The 17593-nt window shown below is 42.2% G+C and overlaps 3 protein-coding genes and 1 long non-coding RNA gene across 6 annotated transcripts; all 4 read left to right on the forward strand.

The window, feature by feature from the left end:
- Window positions 1–3309: 3309 nt before the first annotated feature.
- Window positions 3310–7597, forward strand: LOC117764908 (intermediate filament protein ON3-like). Its single transcript, XM_034591062.1, is given in 10 exon segments — window positions 3310–3555; window positions 3557–3687; window positions 3690–3952; window positions 5837–6045; window positions 6162–6222; window positions 6335–6430; window positions 6598–6762; window positions 6875–7000; window positions 7168–7388; window positions 7513–7597. Coding segments are annotated over 10 exon segments (1464 nt in total). The 5' UTR covers window positions 3310–3433; the 3' UTR covers window positions 7583–7597.
- A 55-nt stretch (window positions 7598–7652) lies between these two features.
- On the forward strand, window positions 7653–8095 carry LOC117764905 (glycine-rich RNA-binding protein 2-like). Its single transcript, XM_034591057.1, has 2 exons — window positions 7653–7656; window positions 7725–8095. Exons 1-2 carry the CDS (start codon window positions 7653–7655, stop codon window positions 7970–7972), a joined length of 252 nt encoding a protein of 83 aa, XP_034446948.1. The 3' UTR covers window positions 7973–8095.
- Window positions 8096–11283: 3188 nt separating this feature from the next.
- On the forward strand, window positions 11284–11980 carry LOC117764915. The gene is made up of 2 exons (XR_004614476.1): window positions 11284–11702; window positions 11781–11980. It is a non-coding gene; the product is annotated as an uncharacterized LOC117764915 (long non-coding RNA).
- A 1913-nt stretch (window positions 11981–13893) lies between these two features.
- Window positions 13894–16439, forward strand: LOC117764913 (intermediate filament protein ON3-like). Of its 3 annotated transcripts, none has more exons than XM_034591073.1 (8): window positions 13894–14097; window positions 14214–14274; window positions 14387–14482; window positions 14650–14814; window positions 14927–15052; window positions 15220–15440; window positions 15565–15786; window positions 15820–16439. In XM_034591073.1, exons 1-7 carry the CDS (start codon window positions 13916–13918, stop codon window positions 15632–15634), a joined length of 921 nt encoding a protein of 306 aa, XP_034446964.1. In that variant the 5' UTR covers window positions 13894–13915; the 3' UTR covers window positions 15635–15786; window positions 15820–16439. The 3 variants fall into 3 exon arrangements, with proteins under 3 accessions (XP_034446964.1, XP_034446962.1, XP_034446963.1); XM_034591071.1 differs by having other exon boundaries at window positions 15220–15435; window positions 15560–15786; XM_034591072.1 differs by having other exon boundaries at window positions 15220–15435; window positions 15560–16439.
- The last annotated feature ends 1154 nt before the right edge of the window (window positions 16440–17593 follow it).

The following is a 17593-nucleotide window of genomic DNA, read 5'->3' on the forward strand; positions in this document are numbered from 1 at the left end:
CTATAAATCCCACCACCACTCTCCCTGCACACACAGAGCAGTCTCTGCTCCATTCAACCATTTACCACTATAGCAGATCCATGTAATGGTAGAGCTCTCTGTTGCATTTGGCTCCTGTGTGGCTGCTGTTTGGCACCACATTCTCACAAAGTCAGAGATTACATTCAAGTACAGAGAGATTGTATGTAAAAGCATCAGATATGTGAGTCAGTCTTCTTCTTTGATCAGTCAGCCAGGCTGTCTCTTGGTTGCTGGATATGCTGTTGTGTAGACAAGAGGATACTTGTAGTATCATGGCAGAGAATCCTTACAAGGCAACAATCATTGCACACAAAAAGACAACAGCAGTTCTAAGATTTGCACAGAAGGAGAAGTGGGTGTTGTGCTATGTCTTGAATTCATGAGGTTTTCATTGCAGGCAAGCATATATAGTGTCACACCTGTAACTTTCCTTCTTCTAATGTCTCATCTACTGTCACACATACGTCATCTTGTGCATTTTGACATCATCAAAGGCAGCCACATATAACACTTTTTGGGGATCCTCTTTTTCATCTCCTGTCAGAGAGAAAATGAGCTCTCCGCTTCAGCATTTTAACGGTGTTTATTACTTTACCTCCATTTTTCACCCTGAATAAAAAAACATGGCTAAGGCTGACTGGAACAACCAGATTTATTGTGAATTTGTACCACCAAAACATCTTGAATAAATCTGTTCATATTTGGCAGATTCTCTTCGTTCTTATTGAATACTGATGGTTCTTTTAAACTAGAACTCTGTATTTGCATAAACATGGTTACATTATCCTAACCGGCTTGATGATCCATGTGAAATATTACTCTTGAGTAGAGTTGGTAAGAGTACAGTTATAGTCTTCTGTTATAAATAAAAATTTACAAAAGAAATTCATAATATTCTAACTTAACTGTATGGATTGTCTACTTGAAAAGCACATTATGCTTTAATCAGAATCAGGTTTAATTGCCAAGCAGGTTTATACATATAAGGAATTTGCTGTGGTGTATTTGTATAAAGTATAAATATTGAAAATAGTATAATGATTTTCAAATAGCATTAAGTGTGTAGAAGAAGAGTGTAGATGCAAACAAGACAGAGCTGCTAACGCTGGGGTCAGACTACATGATATCAGCCCGAGTGTAGCCCCAATGCCTCACAAAATCCTATACTAAAGAGAGTTCGATTTTTCTTTAATCTTCAATTTATGACCAGACCTCATGACCCACATCACAATATTATTACTGATCCTACATTGTACAGAGATGATAATAATCTTACATCTGGCAACGTTGCCCCTGTGTGTGTGTGTGTCTGTGTCACAATGAAGTCAGAAAATAACATGCATCATTAAAAATGCATTTTCCGAGGTATCACTGCGTCCTATAGGTCTATAGACTCGAACAAAAGCTGATATCGATTTTTTTTTAAAGTATTATGATCATATGCTAAGAATTACATCAATAAAAAAATTAAATAAAGCTTATTAAGACTAACCAGTCATTTGTCATAGTGATATCGTAATGATTCACGATATATTTATTTCAATATCAAAATTATATTGTTGCCTGTTTGGGATCTATACACTGCACACATGGTACATGTCACCGGTCTATTCTTTTCATTGTTTGATTGTATTTTGTACCCTCTATAAATACACATTTGTCAGATTATTATCATCTCTGACATCACACAAACATAAAACACTCACTGTGGATCAAATACATACAATAACGTGGGTACATTTAGCAAAGAGGAATCATTCATGTTCTCATTGAGATGTTAGAACCTTTTAAAGGAAGATATGTTTCTCAGCTTGGAAGATACAATCCTCTGACTTGCATTTCAATCGTCATCAGTCTGCACATTTGAAGAGGGATGAATTGACACGCCTTAAGTAAAACTAGATCGCCTCCTGGTGGCTGCCAGCAGTACAGGTCATTGTACATAGATCGTATCACACTGATGTAGAAGCTTACATTTTTCCTTTGGGTTCAATCATGAATCATAGAGAGACACAACAATTTCTATACTATGAGCACAATAATAATAATAATAATAATAATAATAACTGCAGATTTGAGAGAGAGAGGAGAGACAAGGAGGCAGCTTTTCATCTCTTCATCTCTTCATTCATACCTTATATTCTACAACCTTATATTTTACTCATCTTTTGTTTATTTGTTTATTACCTCACACATCCCCTGTGTTTCAGGAGTCTGATTTCCACCTACAGCTCGCAGTCCTCCTCTCAGAGGAGAAATTCACAGTCTGTGAGCTGCTGCTCCACTTTTAATGTTGAAAACATGTTTGCAAAATGCACCTTTCTCATCTCAAAGACTCCTCAATGAAACCTTTACAAAAATCTGGATAAAATATCATATCCAATTTGAACTAGTGGGATTTGAAGAAACCGACTCTTACTGAGAAGTAAAAGCTATTTCTTTCATTCAGGGACTCCACACAGTAAATCCATACAGGAGGCTTCTGCATTTTTACTCGACCATCTCACACAAGTCTGATGGAATAAACTCAGTCCAGGTGTCTGCTGCACAAAAAGTGTATTTAATTGTCTTTCACAACTAGTTGAAAAAAAACTCTAATTGGAAAAAGAACACTTACAGTTTTTAGGAGAACTTTAAGTTTTTTCATTTTACAACAGGGGGTTTTCAAGGATCACAGAGACAGCACTTTTAAAATAAACTCAGTTGGACTTTATATGAAGCTACGCTTTTCCAAATTTGAATGTGATGTGGTTATTTATTTAGAAGCATCATGCAAATCCTGTTGTCTTTAGGAAAGACATGTATTTACATTAAACATATCCAGCAGCAACTGGCCAGAATGTGTTGCGCAAATCTTGTGAAATGTTACCAATTTCAACTGTAAATGTATTTATATTGCATCAATTTTGCAAAACGATAAAAGGCAATCGAAAGGTGACTATATTACCACACCCGAACCCCTTACTCCTCCAGCCACACACCGCTCTCAAGAAGAGCCCCCAGATAATGAAGTCAAGATTTCTTTTTTTTATCTCAACATGTCTTCCCTCCCCTCTTACCCTGGGCCATGATGCCATTCCTGTCTTACCTTTTGGGTGTGTCGAGCCCGGATCACTTTACAGGGGTGGTACTCTTACCTGTCCAACAGGCTCAGCTGCTCCATGCCAAATCTACGTGCAAGTGCACCTTCCAGGATGCAGTTAATTGGTGGAGGGATGAGGAGGAGGTGCAGAGGAGGTGGAGCTTACTGGGACCTCCTCCGCAGTAGGAGGCAGATAAAAACCCAATGCAGACTGGGAGAAGATACTTAGAGGGACTTGACTCACCTCTTAGTGTGCTCCACTGCTCTGCCAAATATCTCTCTCTTTCTGTCTGCTCCCCCCTTTACTCTGTGAATCTGTTCAGAAAAGCCATGTCGTACGGCTCTAGTACCAGGGTCAGCATGGGTTCCATCCGTACAGCAGGAGGAGGAGGAGGAGGAGGAGGAGGAGGAGGAAGAAGATCTTTTTCCTCACAATCTGCTATAGTGAAGGGGGGGGTCAGTCCGGCAAAGCTTTTCCTCCGGCTCAATGCTTAAGTCAAGCATGGGAGGCGGTGGTGCTTATGGAGCTGGTGGTGGTGGTAGTTATGGTGGGGGTGGTTATGGTGGTTTTGGTGGTGGTGGTGGTGTTTTGGTGGTGGGGGTGGTGGTGGTGGTGGTTACGGAGGTGGTGGTGGTGGTAGTGTTCTTTTTTCTTCCGGCGGTGCTTATGGTAGCTTTGGCGGTGGTGGTGGGGGTATGATAGTCCCCACGATCGCAAATGTCCAATGCAACCAGAGCCTGCTGGCTCCCCTGAACCTTCAGATTGACCCCGACATCTCGATTGTCCGTACCGAAGAGAAAAATCAGATCAGGGGTCTAAACAACCGCTTCGCCAGCTTCATTGACAAGGTAAGTGTCCCTTTGGTCACTGAAACAGCTTATGTCTTAATGTCCCACACCATTTCAAAATCTTAAATGTGGTTTTCAGAGTGTTTTTAACTCTTGTTGAACAATAGATGCTGATATGAATGAACTGGGGAAAATGAAATATTAGTAGGGGATGGATACACTACACACAGAGTTAATTGGTTTGTGTAAGTGTGGATAGCTGCAACATGCTGTCTCTAAACGGCCACCTGGGCTCATTAAATATTACACAGCAACTGATCCCGACGTGGATGATAGCCACACTGTGGTCCTAGCTAGAGCTAGCTCTGAAAACAAAAACTACTAATCATAATATTATTAGCATGAATTAAATTTTGTCAGCTATACTGTACATTGTCTCACTTATCCACTGAAATTGAAAGCAGACCACTGTTCCTTTAATTTATTTTTGACCATAATCCGCCACTTGCCAGCTGCCTCTGTGTGGAGCGAGAGTCAGGAAACATTAGAGTTAGAGTCTCAAGTGACTGGTCCCTCTCAGTTTGAGGGGAGAAAGGGATCAGGTTATCAACCCCATTCCCATGGCAGCAAGGCTTGACAAGCTTTCAACAGTGATGCAGGAAGTGGACTTCAAATATTTGCAATGCATCGCATAATGCTTACTCTTCAAACAATATTTTCATTGCATGCATTATTTATCATACATGGCAATACAACGATACAATAATTGAGCTCGTAATCTCACCCAGCTGCGCTTTCTTGGGTAATTGACATTCTTGTTCATAAGATGAGGGACCTTTTCTCTCTGTTACAAATGAAGAACAAGTTAACCACACCCTACACAAGAAAATGCTCAGTTAGCTTTCCCTGTGTCGTGTGTGTGTCTACCACACCTTATCTGTCCTCACACAAGGGATCTGGTCTTCCATCTGTATGAAATGATTCACAACTAAATATTCAGATCATTACAGGTCGTAGTAGTGGTCACAATGGGGGAGAAAATATCAAAGTTTTAATTAACAGTTCAATTAAATATTTTTATGAAATGCGATTACATGTTATATCTTTAAAGCATCCTCACTCAACTGGCGGTAATTGAGTTCAGGCAAGAAGAATTAGTTTGCTGAGGGATGAGGCAGGCAAGTTCACACAGCGAAAGGTTTCTTCCCGGAGGCGAGGGTGCGGTAATGCCAGAGCTTTAAGGGAGGGGCAAGGCTGAGGTGTGGCAAAGCGCACCTCATCTGGGCATTTACATGCACACACGATCACACACACACACAAAAAACCTGTAACTCTGATGACAGAGCAACGCAGCCTACATACATCTTCTCTATGCAAATGCAAGGAAGACATATGGAGCAGATTCTTTCAGTTCTCCAGTGACGACAGAACCAAAAGTCTCTGGCCTGAAAGGCATTGGTTATTACAAGAGCCTTTAGAGTGGTAAAGTCACACATAGGTGTGGCTCGATGGATCAAGTGAGTAAAGTAAAATAAGGATGTCAAACATCTCTGTTTTCCTGGAGAGAAGTAAGCCAAATCATGAATAAAAGGGACAGCTAATATAATCTATCCTGAGGCCGTCTGCATCTGCACGAAGAGGGGGTTGGGATTTATGGAAACTTTTATGAGTGGAACACGGACAAGAGAGCAAAATGAGAGAAGAAGAAGAATGGAAGTAAAGAAAACGGCTGTGTTAGCTAAAAGGAGGGTGCTGCTGTTTCATGCACTGATGCTGCCTCCTCCTGTCCTCCTGCACTCATGCCACATAGCAGGTGCCCATGGCTATTTGCCTTTCCTATTAGATTTTTTTATTTGCAGTTATGATAAAATGGTCATATTCCAAGCAATATCTTTATCCAGCTGTTGGTGGATCTTAACTTCTGAAATGATTTTTACCTTTTAGGTGCGATTCCTGGAGCAGCAGAACAAAATGCTGGAGACCAAGTGGAGCCTGCTGCAGGAGCAGACCACCTCCCGCTCCAACATCGACGCCATGTTCGAGGCCTACATCGCCAATCTGCGCAGACAGCTGGATGGACTCGGCAACGAGAAGGTCAAGCTGGAGGGAGAGCTGAAAAACATGCAGGGACTGGTGGAGGATTTCAAGAACAAGTGAGTTCACACCAGGGAAGGAATCCAAGTGTGTGGTGTCTTTGAACAGACCTACAGGACTTGATTTCTACATTAATTTTCCGTCAGCTCATTCTTCCTCCATTTGTTTGCATCAGATATGAAGATGAAATCAACAAGCGTGCTGGTGTGGAAAATGAGTTTGTGCTCCTCAAGAAGGTGAGAGAAATCCTGCAATCATTAAGCCAGGCATTCCAGCTTCAAGGATGGATCATTGCTTTTCCTCCAAACCATCACCAATGCAAAACACTTCCTTCTTCTCCACTTACAGGATGTAGACGGTGCCTACATGAACAAAGTTGAGCTAGAGGCCAAGGTTGATGCCCTTCAGGATGAGATTAACTTCCTCAGAAGTGTCTACGAGGCGGTAAGCTAAATAAACCACACCTCAGTCCTGTTAGGTCTGTTGTTTCATGTATGCAACCAGCGGAGACAGATAACCAAATAAAACACAAACAATAGTAACAGATTTCAGTCGTGCCTCTACTCATACTTTCAATATAATTTTAATAATTACTGTTGTCTCTTCTTCAGGAACTGAATGAACTCCAGGGACAGATCAAGGACACTTCAGTCATTGTGTCGATGGACAACAGCCGCAACCTTGACATGGATGCTATTGTGGCTGACGTCAGGGCACAGTATGAGGACATCGCTAAACGCAACCGTGCCGATGCGGAATCCTGGTATCAGCAGAAGGTAGGTAGATAGAGACAGCAATCATACCAACAACTCCAATATGAAACACACATACCTACAAAAATGTCTGTGGAGCCTGTAATAATAGTTATTTTTCATCGTGTTCCTTCAGTTCCAGGAGATGGAGAGCAATGCCGGCTCGGCCGGAGAAGACCTCCGCAACACTAAGACTGAGATTGCTGAGCTCAACCGTATGATTTCACGCCTCCAGAATGAGATTGAGTCAGTCAAGGGACAGGTAAGCTCACAGTTACACGTGGTTTACCTTGAGCTCAGTTGAGTTATAGACTTATCATCTATGCACAAAATATTCAAAATGATGCAGGCTTCCAGAACATGTTAAAAACCAGATGAACATGTAAAAATATCACACCTGAAACCTCTGCCAACTTTCCAACTTCTCAGCGTGGCAACCTGGAGGCCCAGATCGCTGAGGCTGAGGAGCGTGGTGAGCTGGCTGTCAAGGACGCCAAGGCCCGTATCAGGGACCTAGAAGAGGCCCTGCAGAGAGCCAAACAGGACATGACCCGCCAGGTCCGTGAGTACCAGGAGCTCATGAATGTCAAGCTGGCTCTAGATATTGAGATTGCTACCTACAGGAAGCTACTGGAAGGAGAGGAGGACAGGTAAATGCTACTTTGGACTCACAAAACATTTCATCTTCGAAAAACAATGAGAGAGTGCATTGAATCTCATTGTGAGGGCAGCAACGTCAACAGCTCAGATTGCTCATTTATGTACTCTCTGCAGAATTACCGCCGGTCCTGTAAGTGCAACCGTCCATATGCAGAGCACAAGCAGCAGCTTTGGTAAGTATTGACCTATGTCTTTACAACTCAGATAATTTCTACACAAGTTCTATGGTATTCATGGTAAATCTAACAACTGGGATGGGTAGGCCATTAGTAAAGCTATCAATTGACTTGATATGTGTACTTAACTAATCTCATTCTCATCACCAGGTGGTGGTGGTGGCGGCGGCGGCGGTGGCGGCGGCTACGGAGGCGGCGGCGGCGGCTACGGAGGCGGAGGCTATGGAGGCGGCGGCGGCGGCTATGGAGGCGGCGGCGGCGGCTTTGGAGGCGGCAGCAGCAGCGGCTTTGGAGGCAGCATGAGCATTGGAGGAGGCGGCATGAGCATGGGAGGAGGCGGGATGTCATCATCAAGATCCTCCTCCACCTATTCCTCGCAGTCTGTCCGCCGTCAATGAAAACAGCAGTTGTCTTCATCTCCTATCTTCGTCTACCCTCATTTTGTTTTCTTCCTCATGCCCCATTCATAAACGCTTCTATAAATCCCACCACCACTCTCCCTGCACACACAGAGCAGTCTCTGCTCCATTCAACCATTTACCACTATAGCAGATCCATGTAATGGTAGAGCTCTCTGTTGCATTTGGCTCCTGTGTGGCTGCTGTTTGGCACCACATTCTCACAAAGTCAGAGATTACATTCAAGTACAGAGAGATTGTATGTAAAAGCATCAGATATGTGAGTCAGTCTTCTTCTTTGATCAGTCAGCCAGGCTGTCTCTTGGTTGCTGGATATGCTGTTGTGTAGACAAGAGGATACTTGTAGTATCATGGCAGAGAATCCTTACAAGGCAACAATCATTGCACACAAAAAGACAACAGCAGTTCTAAGATTTGCACAGAAGGAGAAGTGGGTGTTGTGCTATGTCTTGAATTCATGAGGTTTTCATTGCAGGCAAGCATATATAGTGTCACACCTGTAACTTTCCTTCTTCTAATGTCTCATCTACTGTCACACATACGTCATCTTGTGCATTTTGACATCATCAAAGGCAGCCACATATAACACTTTTTGGGGATCCTCTTTTTCATCTCCTGTCAGAGAGAAAATGAGCTCTCCGCTTCAGCATTTTAACGGTGTTTATTACTTTACCTCCATTTTTCACCCTGAATAAAAAAACATGGCTAAGGCTGACTGGAACAACCAGATTTATTGTGAATTTGTACCACCAAAACATCTTGAATAAATCTGTTCATATTTGGCAGATTCTCTTCGTTCTTATTGAATACTGATGGTTCTTTTAAACTAGAACTCTGTATTTGCATAAACATGGTTACATTATCCTAACCGGCTTGATGATCCATGTGAAATATTACTCTTGAGTAGAGTTGGTAAGAGTACAGTTATAGTCTTCTGTTATAAATAAAAATTTACAAAAGAAATTCATAATATTCTAACTTAACTGTATGGATTGTCTACTTGAAAAGCACATTATGCTTTAATCAGAATCAGGTTTAATTGCCAAGCAGGTTTATACATATAAGGAATTTGCTGTGGTGTATTTGTATAAAGTATAAATATTGAAAATAGTATAATGATTTTCAAATAGCATTAAGTGTGTAGAAGAAGAGTGTAGATGCAAACAAGACAGAGCTGCTAACGCTGGGGTCAGACTACATGATATCAGCCCGAGTGTAGCCCCAATGCCTCACAAAATCCTATACTAAAGAGAGTTCGATTTTTCTTTAATCTTCAATTTATGACCAGACCTCATGACCCCACATCACAATATTATTACTGATCCTACATTGTACAGAGATGATAATAATCTTACATCTGGCAACGTTGCCCCTGTGTGTGTGTGTGTCTGTGTCACAATGAAGTCAGAAAATAACATGCATCATTAAAAATGCATTTTCCGAGGTATCACTGCGTCCTATAGGTCTATAGACTCGAACAAAGCTGATATCGATTTTTTTTTAAAGTATTATGATCATATGCTAAGAATTACATCAATAAAAAAATTAAATAAAGCTTATTAAGACTAACCAGTCATTTGTCATAGTGATATCGTAATGATTCACGATATATTTATTTCAATATCAAAATTATATTGTTGCCTGTTTGGGATCTATACACTGCACACATGGTACATGTCACCGGTCTATTCTTTTCATTGTTTGATTGTATTTTGTACCCTCTATAAATACACATTTGTCAGATTATTATCATCTCTGACATCACACAAACATAAAACACTCACTGTGGATCAAATACATACAATAACGTGGGTACATTTAGCAAAGAGGAATCATTCATGTTCTCATTGAGATGTTAGAACCTTTTAAAGGAAGATATGTTTCTCAGCTTGGAAGATACAATCCTCTGACTTGCATTTCAATCGTCATCAGTCTGCACATTTGAAGAGGGATGAATTGACACGCCTTAAGTAAAACTAGATCGCCTCCTGGTGGCTGCCAGCAGTACAGGTCATTGTACATAGATCGTATCACACTGATGTAGAAGCTTACATTTTTCCTTTGGGTTCAATCATGAATCATAGAGAGACACAACAATTTCTATACTATGAGCACAATAATAATAATAATAATAATAATAATAACTGCAGATTTGAGAGAGAGAGGAGAGACAAGGAGGCAGCTTTTCATCTCTTCATCTCTTCATTCATACCTTATATTCTACAACCTTATATTTTACTCATCTTTTGTTTATTTGTTTATTACCTCACACATCCCCTGTGTTTCAGGAGTCTGATTTCCACCTACAGCTCGCAGTCCTCCTCTCAGAGGAGAAATTCACAGTCTGTGAGCTGCTGCTCCACTTTTAATGTTGAAAACATGTTTGCAAAATGCACCTTTCTCATCTCAAAGACTCCTCAATGAAACCTTTACAAAAATCTGGATAAAATATCATATCCAATTTGAACTAGTGGGATTTGAAGAAACCGACTCTTACTGAGAAGTAAAAGCTATTTCTTTCATTCAGGGACTCCACACAGTAAATCCATACAGGAGGCTTCTGCATTTTTACTCGACCATCTCACACAAGTCTGATGGAATAAACTCAGTCCAGGTGTCTGCTGCACAAAAAGTGTATTTAATTGTCTTTCACAACTAGTTGAAAAAAAAACTCTAATTGGAAAAAGAACACTTACAGTTTTTAGGAGAACTTTAAGTTTTTTCATTTTACAACAGGGGGTTTTCAAGGATCACAGAGACAGCACTTTTAAAATAAACTCAGTTGGACTTTATATGAAGCTACGCTTTTCCAAATTTGAATGTGATGTGGTTATTTATTTAGAAGCATCATGCAAATCCTGTTGTCTTTAGGAAAGACATGTATTTACATTAAACATATCCAGCAGCAACTGGCCAGAATGTGTTGCGCAAATCTTGTGAAATGTTACCAATTTCAACTGTAAATGTATTTATATTGCATCAATTTTGCAAAACGATAAAAGGCAATCGAAAGGTGACTATATTACCACACCCGAACCCCTTACTCCTCCAGCCACACACCGCTCTCAAGAAGAGCCCCCAGATAATGAAGTCAAGATTTCTTTTTTTTATCTCAACATGTCTTCCCTCCCCTCTTACCCTGGGCCATGATGCCATTCCTGTCTTACCTTTTGGGTGTGTCGAGCCCGGATCACTTTACAGGGGTGGTACTCTTACCTGTCCAACAGGCTCAGCTGCTCCATGCCAAATCTACGTGCAAAGTGCACCTTCCAGGATGCAGTTAATTGGTGGAGGGATGAGGAGGAGGTGCAGAGGAGGTGGAGCTTACTGGGACCTCCTCCGCAGTAGGAGGCAGATAAAAACCCAATGCAGACTGGGAGAAGATACTTAGAGGGACTTGACTCACCTCTTAGTGTGCTCCACTGCTCTGCCAAATATCTCTCTCTTTCTGTCTGCTCCCCCCTTTACTCTGTGAATCTGTTCAGAAAAGCCATGTCGTACGGCTCTAGTACCAGGGTCAGCATGGGTTCCATCCGTACAGCAGGAGGAGGAGGAGGAGGAGGAGGAGGAGGAGGAAGAAGATCTTTTTCCTCACAATCTGCTATAGTGAAGGGGGGGTCAGTCCGGCAAAGCTTTTCCTCCGGCTCAATGCTTAAGTCAAGCATGGGAGGCGGTGGTGCTTATGGAGCTGGTGGTGGTGGTAGTTATGGTGGGGGTGGTTATGGTGGTTTTGGTGGTGGTGGTGGTGGTTTTGGTGGTGGTGGTGGTGGTGGTGGTGGTTACGGAGGTGGTGGTGGTGGTAGTGTTCTTTTTTCTTCCGGCGGTGCTTATGGTAGCTTTGGCGGTGGTGGTGGGGGTATGATAGTCCCCACGATCGCAAATGTCCAATGCAACCAGAGCCTGCTGGCTCCCCTGAACCTTCAGATTGACCCCGACATCTCGATTGTCCGTACCGAAGAGAAAAATCAGATCAGGGGTCTAAACAACCGCTTCGCCAGCTTCATTGACAAGGTAAGTGTCCCTTTGGTCACTGAAACAGCTTATGTCTTAATGTCCCACACCATTTCAAAATCTTAAATGTGGTTTTCAGAGTGTTTTTAACTCTTGTTGAACAATAGATGCTGATATGAATGAACTGGGGAAAATGAAATATTAGTAGGGGATGGATACACTACACACAGAGTTAATTGGTTTGTGTAAGTGTGGATAGCTGCAACATGCTGTCTCTAAACGGCCACCTGGGCTCATTAAATATTACACAGCAACTGATCCCGACGTGGATGATAGCCACACTGTGGTCCTAGCTAGAGCTAGCTCTGAAAACAAAAACTACTAATCATAATATTATTAGCATGAATTAAATTTTGTCAGCTATACTGTACATTGTCTCACTTATCCACTGAAATTGAAAGCAGACCACTGTTCCTTTAATTTATTTTTGACCATAATCCGCCACTTGCCAGCTGCCTCTGTGTGGAGCGAGAGTCAGGAAACATTAGAGTTAGAGTCTCAAGTGACTGGTCCCTCTCAGTTTGAGGGGAGAAAGGGATCAGGTTATCAACCCCATTCCCATGGCAGCAAGGCTTGACAAGCTTTCAACAGTGATGCAGGAAGTGGACTTCAAATATTTGCAATGCATCGCATAATGCTTACTCTTCAAACAATATTTTCATTGCATGCATTATTTATCATACATGGCAATACAACGATACAATAATTGAGCTCGTAATCTCACCCAGCTGCGCTTTCTTGGGTAATTGACATTCTTGTTCATAAGATGAGGGACCTTTTCTCTCTGTTACAAATGAAGAACAAGTTAACCACACCCTACACAAGAAAATGCTCAGTTAGCTTTCCCTGTGTCGTGTGTGTGTCTACCACACCTTATCTGTCCTCACACAAGGGATCTGGTCTTCCATCTGTATGAAATGATTCACAACTAAATATTCAGATCATTACAGGTCGTAGTAGTGATCACAATGGGGGAGAAAATATCAAAGTTTTAATTAACAGTTCAATTAAATATTTTTATGAAATGCGATTACATGTTATATCTTTAAAGCATCCTCACTCAACTGGCGGTAATTGAGTTCAGGCAAGAAGAATTAGTTTGCTGAGGGATGAGGCAGGCAAGTTCACACAGCGAAAGGTTTCTTCCCGGAGGCGAGGGTGCGGTAATGCCAGAGCTTTAAGGGGAGGGGCAAGGCTGAGGTGTGGCAAAGCGCACCTCATCTGGGCATTTACATGCACACACGATCACACACACACACAAAAAACCTGTAACTCTGATGACAGAGCAACGCAGCCTACATACATCTTCTCTATGCAAATGCAAGGAAGACATATGGAGCAGATTCTTTCAGTTCTCCAGTGACGACAGAACCAAAAGTCTCTGGCCTGAAAGGCATTGGTTATTACAAGAGCCTTTAGAGTGGTAAAGTCACACATAGGTGTGGCTCGATGGATCAAGTGAGTAAAGTAAAATAAGGATGTCAAACATCTCTGTTTTCCTGGAGAGAAGTAAGCCAAATCATGAATAAAAGGGACAGCTAATATAATCTATCCTGAGGCCGTCTGCATCTGCACGAAGAGGGGGTTGGGATTTATGGAAACTTTTATGAGTGGAACACGGACAAGAGAGCAAAATGAGAGAAGAAGAAGAATGGAAGTAAAGAAAACGGCTGTGTTAGCTAAAAGGAGGGTGCTGCTGTTTCATGCACTGATGCTGCCTCCTCCTGTCCTCCTGCACTCATGCCACATAGCAGGTGCCCATGGCTATTTGCCTTTCCTATTAGATTTTTTTATTTGCAGTTATGATAAAATGGTCATATTCCAAGCAATATCTTTATCCAGCTGTTGGTGGATCTTAACTTCTGAAATGATTTTTACCTTTTAGGTGCGATTCTGGAGCAGCAGAACAAAATGCTGGAGACCAAGTGGAGCCTGCTGCAGGAGCAGACCACCTCCCGCTCCAACATCGACGCCATGTTCGAGGCCTACATCGCCAATCTGCGCAGACAGCTGGATGGACTCGGCAACGAGAAGGTCAAGCTGGAGGGAGAGCTGAAAAACATGCAGGGACTGGTGGAGGATTTCAAGAACAAGTGAGTTCACACCAGGGAAGGAATCCAAGTGTGTGGTGTCTTTGAACAGACCTACAGGACTTGATTTCTACATTAATTTTCCGTCAGCTCATTCTTCCTCCATTTGTTTGCATCAGATATGAAGATGAAATCAACAAGCGTGCTGGTGTGGAAAATGAGTTTGTGCTCCTCAAGAAGGTGAGAGAAATCCTGCAATCATTAAGCCAGGCATTCCAGCTTCAAGGATGGATCATTGCTTTTCCTCCAAACCATCACCAATGCAAAACACTTCCTTCTTCTCCACTTACAGGATGTAGACGGTGCCTACATGAACAAAGTTGAGCTAGAGGCCAAGGTTGATGCCCTTCAGGATGAGATTAACTTCCTCAGAAGTGTCTACGAGGCGGTAAGCTAAATAAACCACACCTCAGTCCTGTTAGGTCTGTTGTTTCATGTATGCAACCAGCGGAGACAGATAACCAAATAAAACACAAACAATAGTAACAGATTTCAGTCGTGCCTCTACTCATACTTTCAATATAATTTTAATAATTACTGTTGTCTCTTCTTCAGGAACTGAATGAACTCCAGGGACAGATCAAGGACACTTCAGTCATTGTGTCGATGGACAACAGCCGCAACCTTGACATGGATGCTATTGTGGCTGACGTCAGGGCACAGTATGAGGACATCGCTAAACGCAACCGTGCCGATGCGGAATCCTGGTATCAGCAGAAGGTAGGTAGATAGAGACAGCAATCATACCAACAACTCCAATATGAAACACACATACCTACAAAAATGTCTGTGGAGCCTGTAATAATAGTTATTTTTCATCGTGTTCCTTCAGTTCCAGGAGATGGAGAGCAATGCCGGCTCGGCCGGAGAAGACCTCCGCAACACTAAGACTGAGATTGCTGAGCTCAACCGTATGATTTCACGCCTCCAGAATGAGATTGAGTCAGTCAAGGGACAGGTAAGCTCACAGTTACACGTGGTTTACCTTGAGCTCAGTTGAGTTATAGACTTATCATCTATGCACAAAATATTCAAAATGATGCAGGCTTCCAGAACATGTTAAAAACCAGATGAACATGTAGAAATATCACACCTGAAACCTCTGCCAACTTTCCAACTTCTCAGCGTGGCAACCTGGAGGCCCAGATCGCTGAGGCTGAGGAGCGTGGTGAGCTGGCTGTCAAGGACGCCAAGGCCCGTATCAGGGACCTAGAAGAGGCCCTGCAGAGAGCCAAACAGGACATGACCCGCCAGGTCCGTGAGTACCAGGAGCTCATGAATGTCAAGCTGGCTCTAGATATTGAGATTGCTACCTACAGGAAGCTACTGGAAGGAGAGGAGGACAGGTAAATGCTACTTTGGACTCACAAAACATTTCATCTTCGAAAAACAATGAGAGAGTGCATTGAATCTCATTGTGAGGGCAGCAACGTCAACAGCTCAGATTACTCATTTATGTACTCTCTGCAGAATTACCGCCGGTCCTGTAAGTGCAACCGTCCATATGCAGAGCACAAGCAGCAGCTTTGGTAAGTATTGACCTATGTCTTTACAACTCAGATAATTTCTACACAAGTTCTATGGTATTCATGGTAAATCTAACAACTGGGGATGGGTAGGCCATTAGTAAAGCTATCAATTGACTTGATATGTGTACTTAACTAATCTCATTCTCATCACCAGGTGGTGGTGGTGGCGGCGGCGGCGGTGGCGGCGGCTACGGAGGCGGCGGCGGCGGCTACGGAGGCGGAGGCTATGGAGGCGGCGGCGGCGGCTATGGAGGCGGCGGCGGCGGCTTTGGAGGCGGCAGCAGCAGCGGCTTTGGAGGCAGCATGAGCATTGGAGGAGGCGGCATGAGCATGGGAGGAGGCGGGATGTCATCATCAAGATCCTCCTCCACCTATTCCTCGCAGTCTGTCCGCCGTCAATGAAAACAGCAGTTGTCTTCATCTCCTATCTTCGTCTACCCTCATTTTGTTTTCTTCCTCATGCCCCATTCATAAACGCTTCTATAAATCCCGCCACCACTCTCCCTGCACACACAGAGCAGTCTCTGCTCCATTCAACCATTTACCACTATAGCAGATCCATGTAATGGTAGAGCTCTCTGTTGCATTTGGCTCCTGTGTGGCTGCTGTTTGGCACCACATTCTCACAAAGTCAGAGATTACATTCAAGTACAGAGAGATTGTATGTAAAAGCATCAGATATGTGAGTCAGTCTTCTTCTTTGATCAGTCAGCCAGGCTGTCTCTTGGTTGCTGGATATGCTGTTGTGTAGACAAGAGGATACTTGTAGTATCATGGCAGAGAATCCTTACAAGGCAACAATCATTGCACACAAAAGACAACAGCAGTTCTAAGATTTGCACAGAAGGAGAAGTGGGTGTTGTGCTATGTCTTGAATTCATGAGGTTTTCATTGCAGGCAAGCATATATAGTGTCACACCTGTAACTTTCCTTCTTCTAATGTCTCATCTACTGTCACACATACGTCATCTTGTGCATTTTGACATCATCAAAAGCAGCCACATATAACACTTTTTGGGGATCCTCTTTTTCATCTCCTGTCAGAGAGAAAATGAGCTCTCCGCTTCAGCATTTTAACGGTGTTTATTACTTTACCTCCATTTTTCACCCTGAATAAAAAAACATGGCTAAGGCTGACTGGAACAACCAGATTTATTGTGAATTTGTACCACCAAAACATCTTGAATAAATCTGTTCATATTTGGCAGATTCTCTTCGTTCTTATTGAATACTGATGGTTCTTTTAAACTAGAACTCTGTATTTGCATAAACATGGTTACATTATCCTAACCGGCTTGATGATCCATGTGAAATATTACTCTTGAGTAGAGTTGGTAAGAGTACAGTTATAGTCTTCTGTTATAAATAAAAATTTACAAAAGAAATTCATAATATTCTAACTTAACTGTATGGATTGTCTACTTGAAAAGCACATTATGCTTTAATCAGAATCAGGTTTAATTGCCAAGCAGGTTTATACATATAAGGAATTTGCTGTGGTGTATTTGTATAAAGTATAAATATTGAAAATAGTATAATGATTTTCAAATAGCATTAAGTGTGTAGAAGAAGAGTGTAGATGCAAACAAGACAGAGCTGCTAACGCTGGGGTCAGACTACATGATATCAGCCCGAGTGTAGCCCCAATGCCTCACAAAATCCTATACTAAAGAGAGTTCGATTTTTCTTTAATCTTCAATTTATGACCAGACCTCATGACCCCACATCACAATATTATTACTGATCCTACATTGTACAGAGATGATAATAATCTTACATCTGGCAACGTTGCCCCTGTGTGTGTGTGTGTCTGTGTCACAATGAAGTCAGAAAATAACATGCATCATTAAAAATGCATTTTCCGAGGTATCACTGCGTCCTATAGGTCTATAGACTCGAACAAAAGCTGATATCGATTTTTTTTTAAAGTATTATGATCATATGCTAAGAATTACATCAATAAAAAAATT

Source organism: Hippoglossus hippoglossus, chromosome 7, assembly GCF_009819705.1.
Source record: "Hippoglossus hippoglossus isolate fHipHip1 chromosome 7, fHipHip1.pri, whole genome shotgun sequence".
NCBI lineage: Eukaryota > Metazoa > Chordata > Actinopteri > Pleuronectiformes > Pleuronectidae > Hippoglossus > Hippoglossus hippoglossus.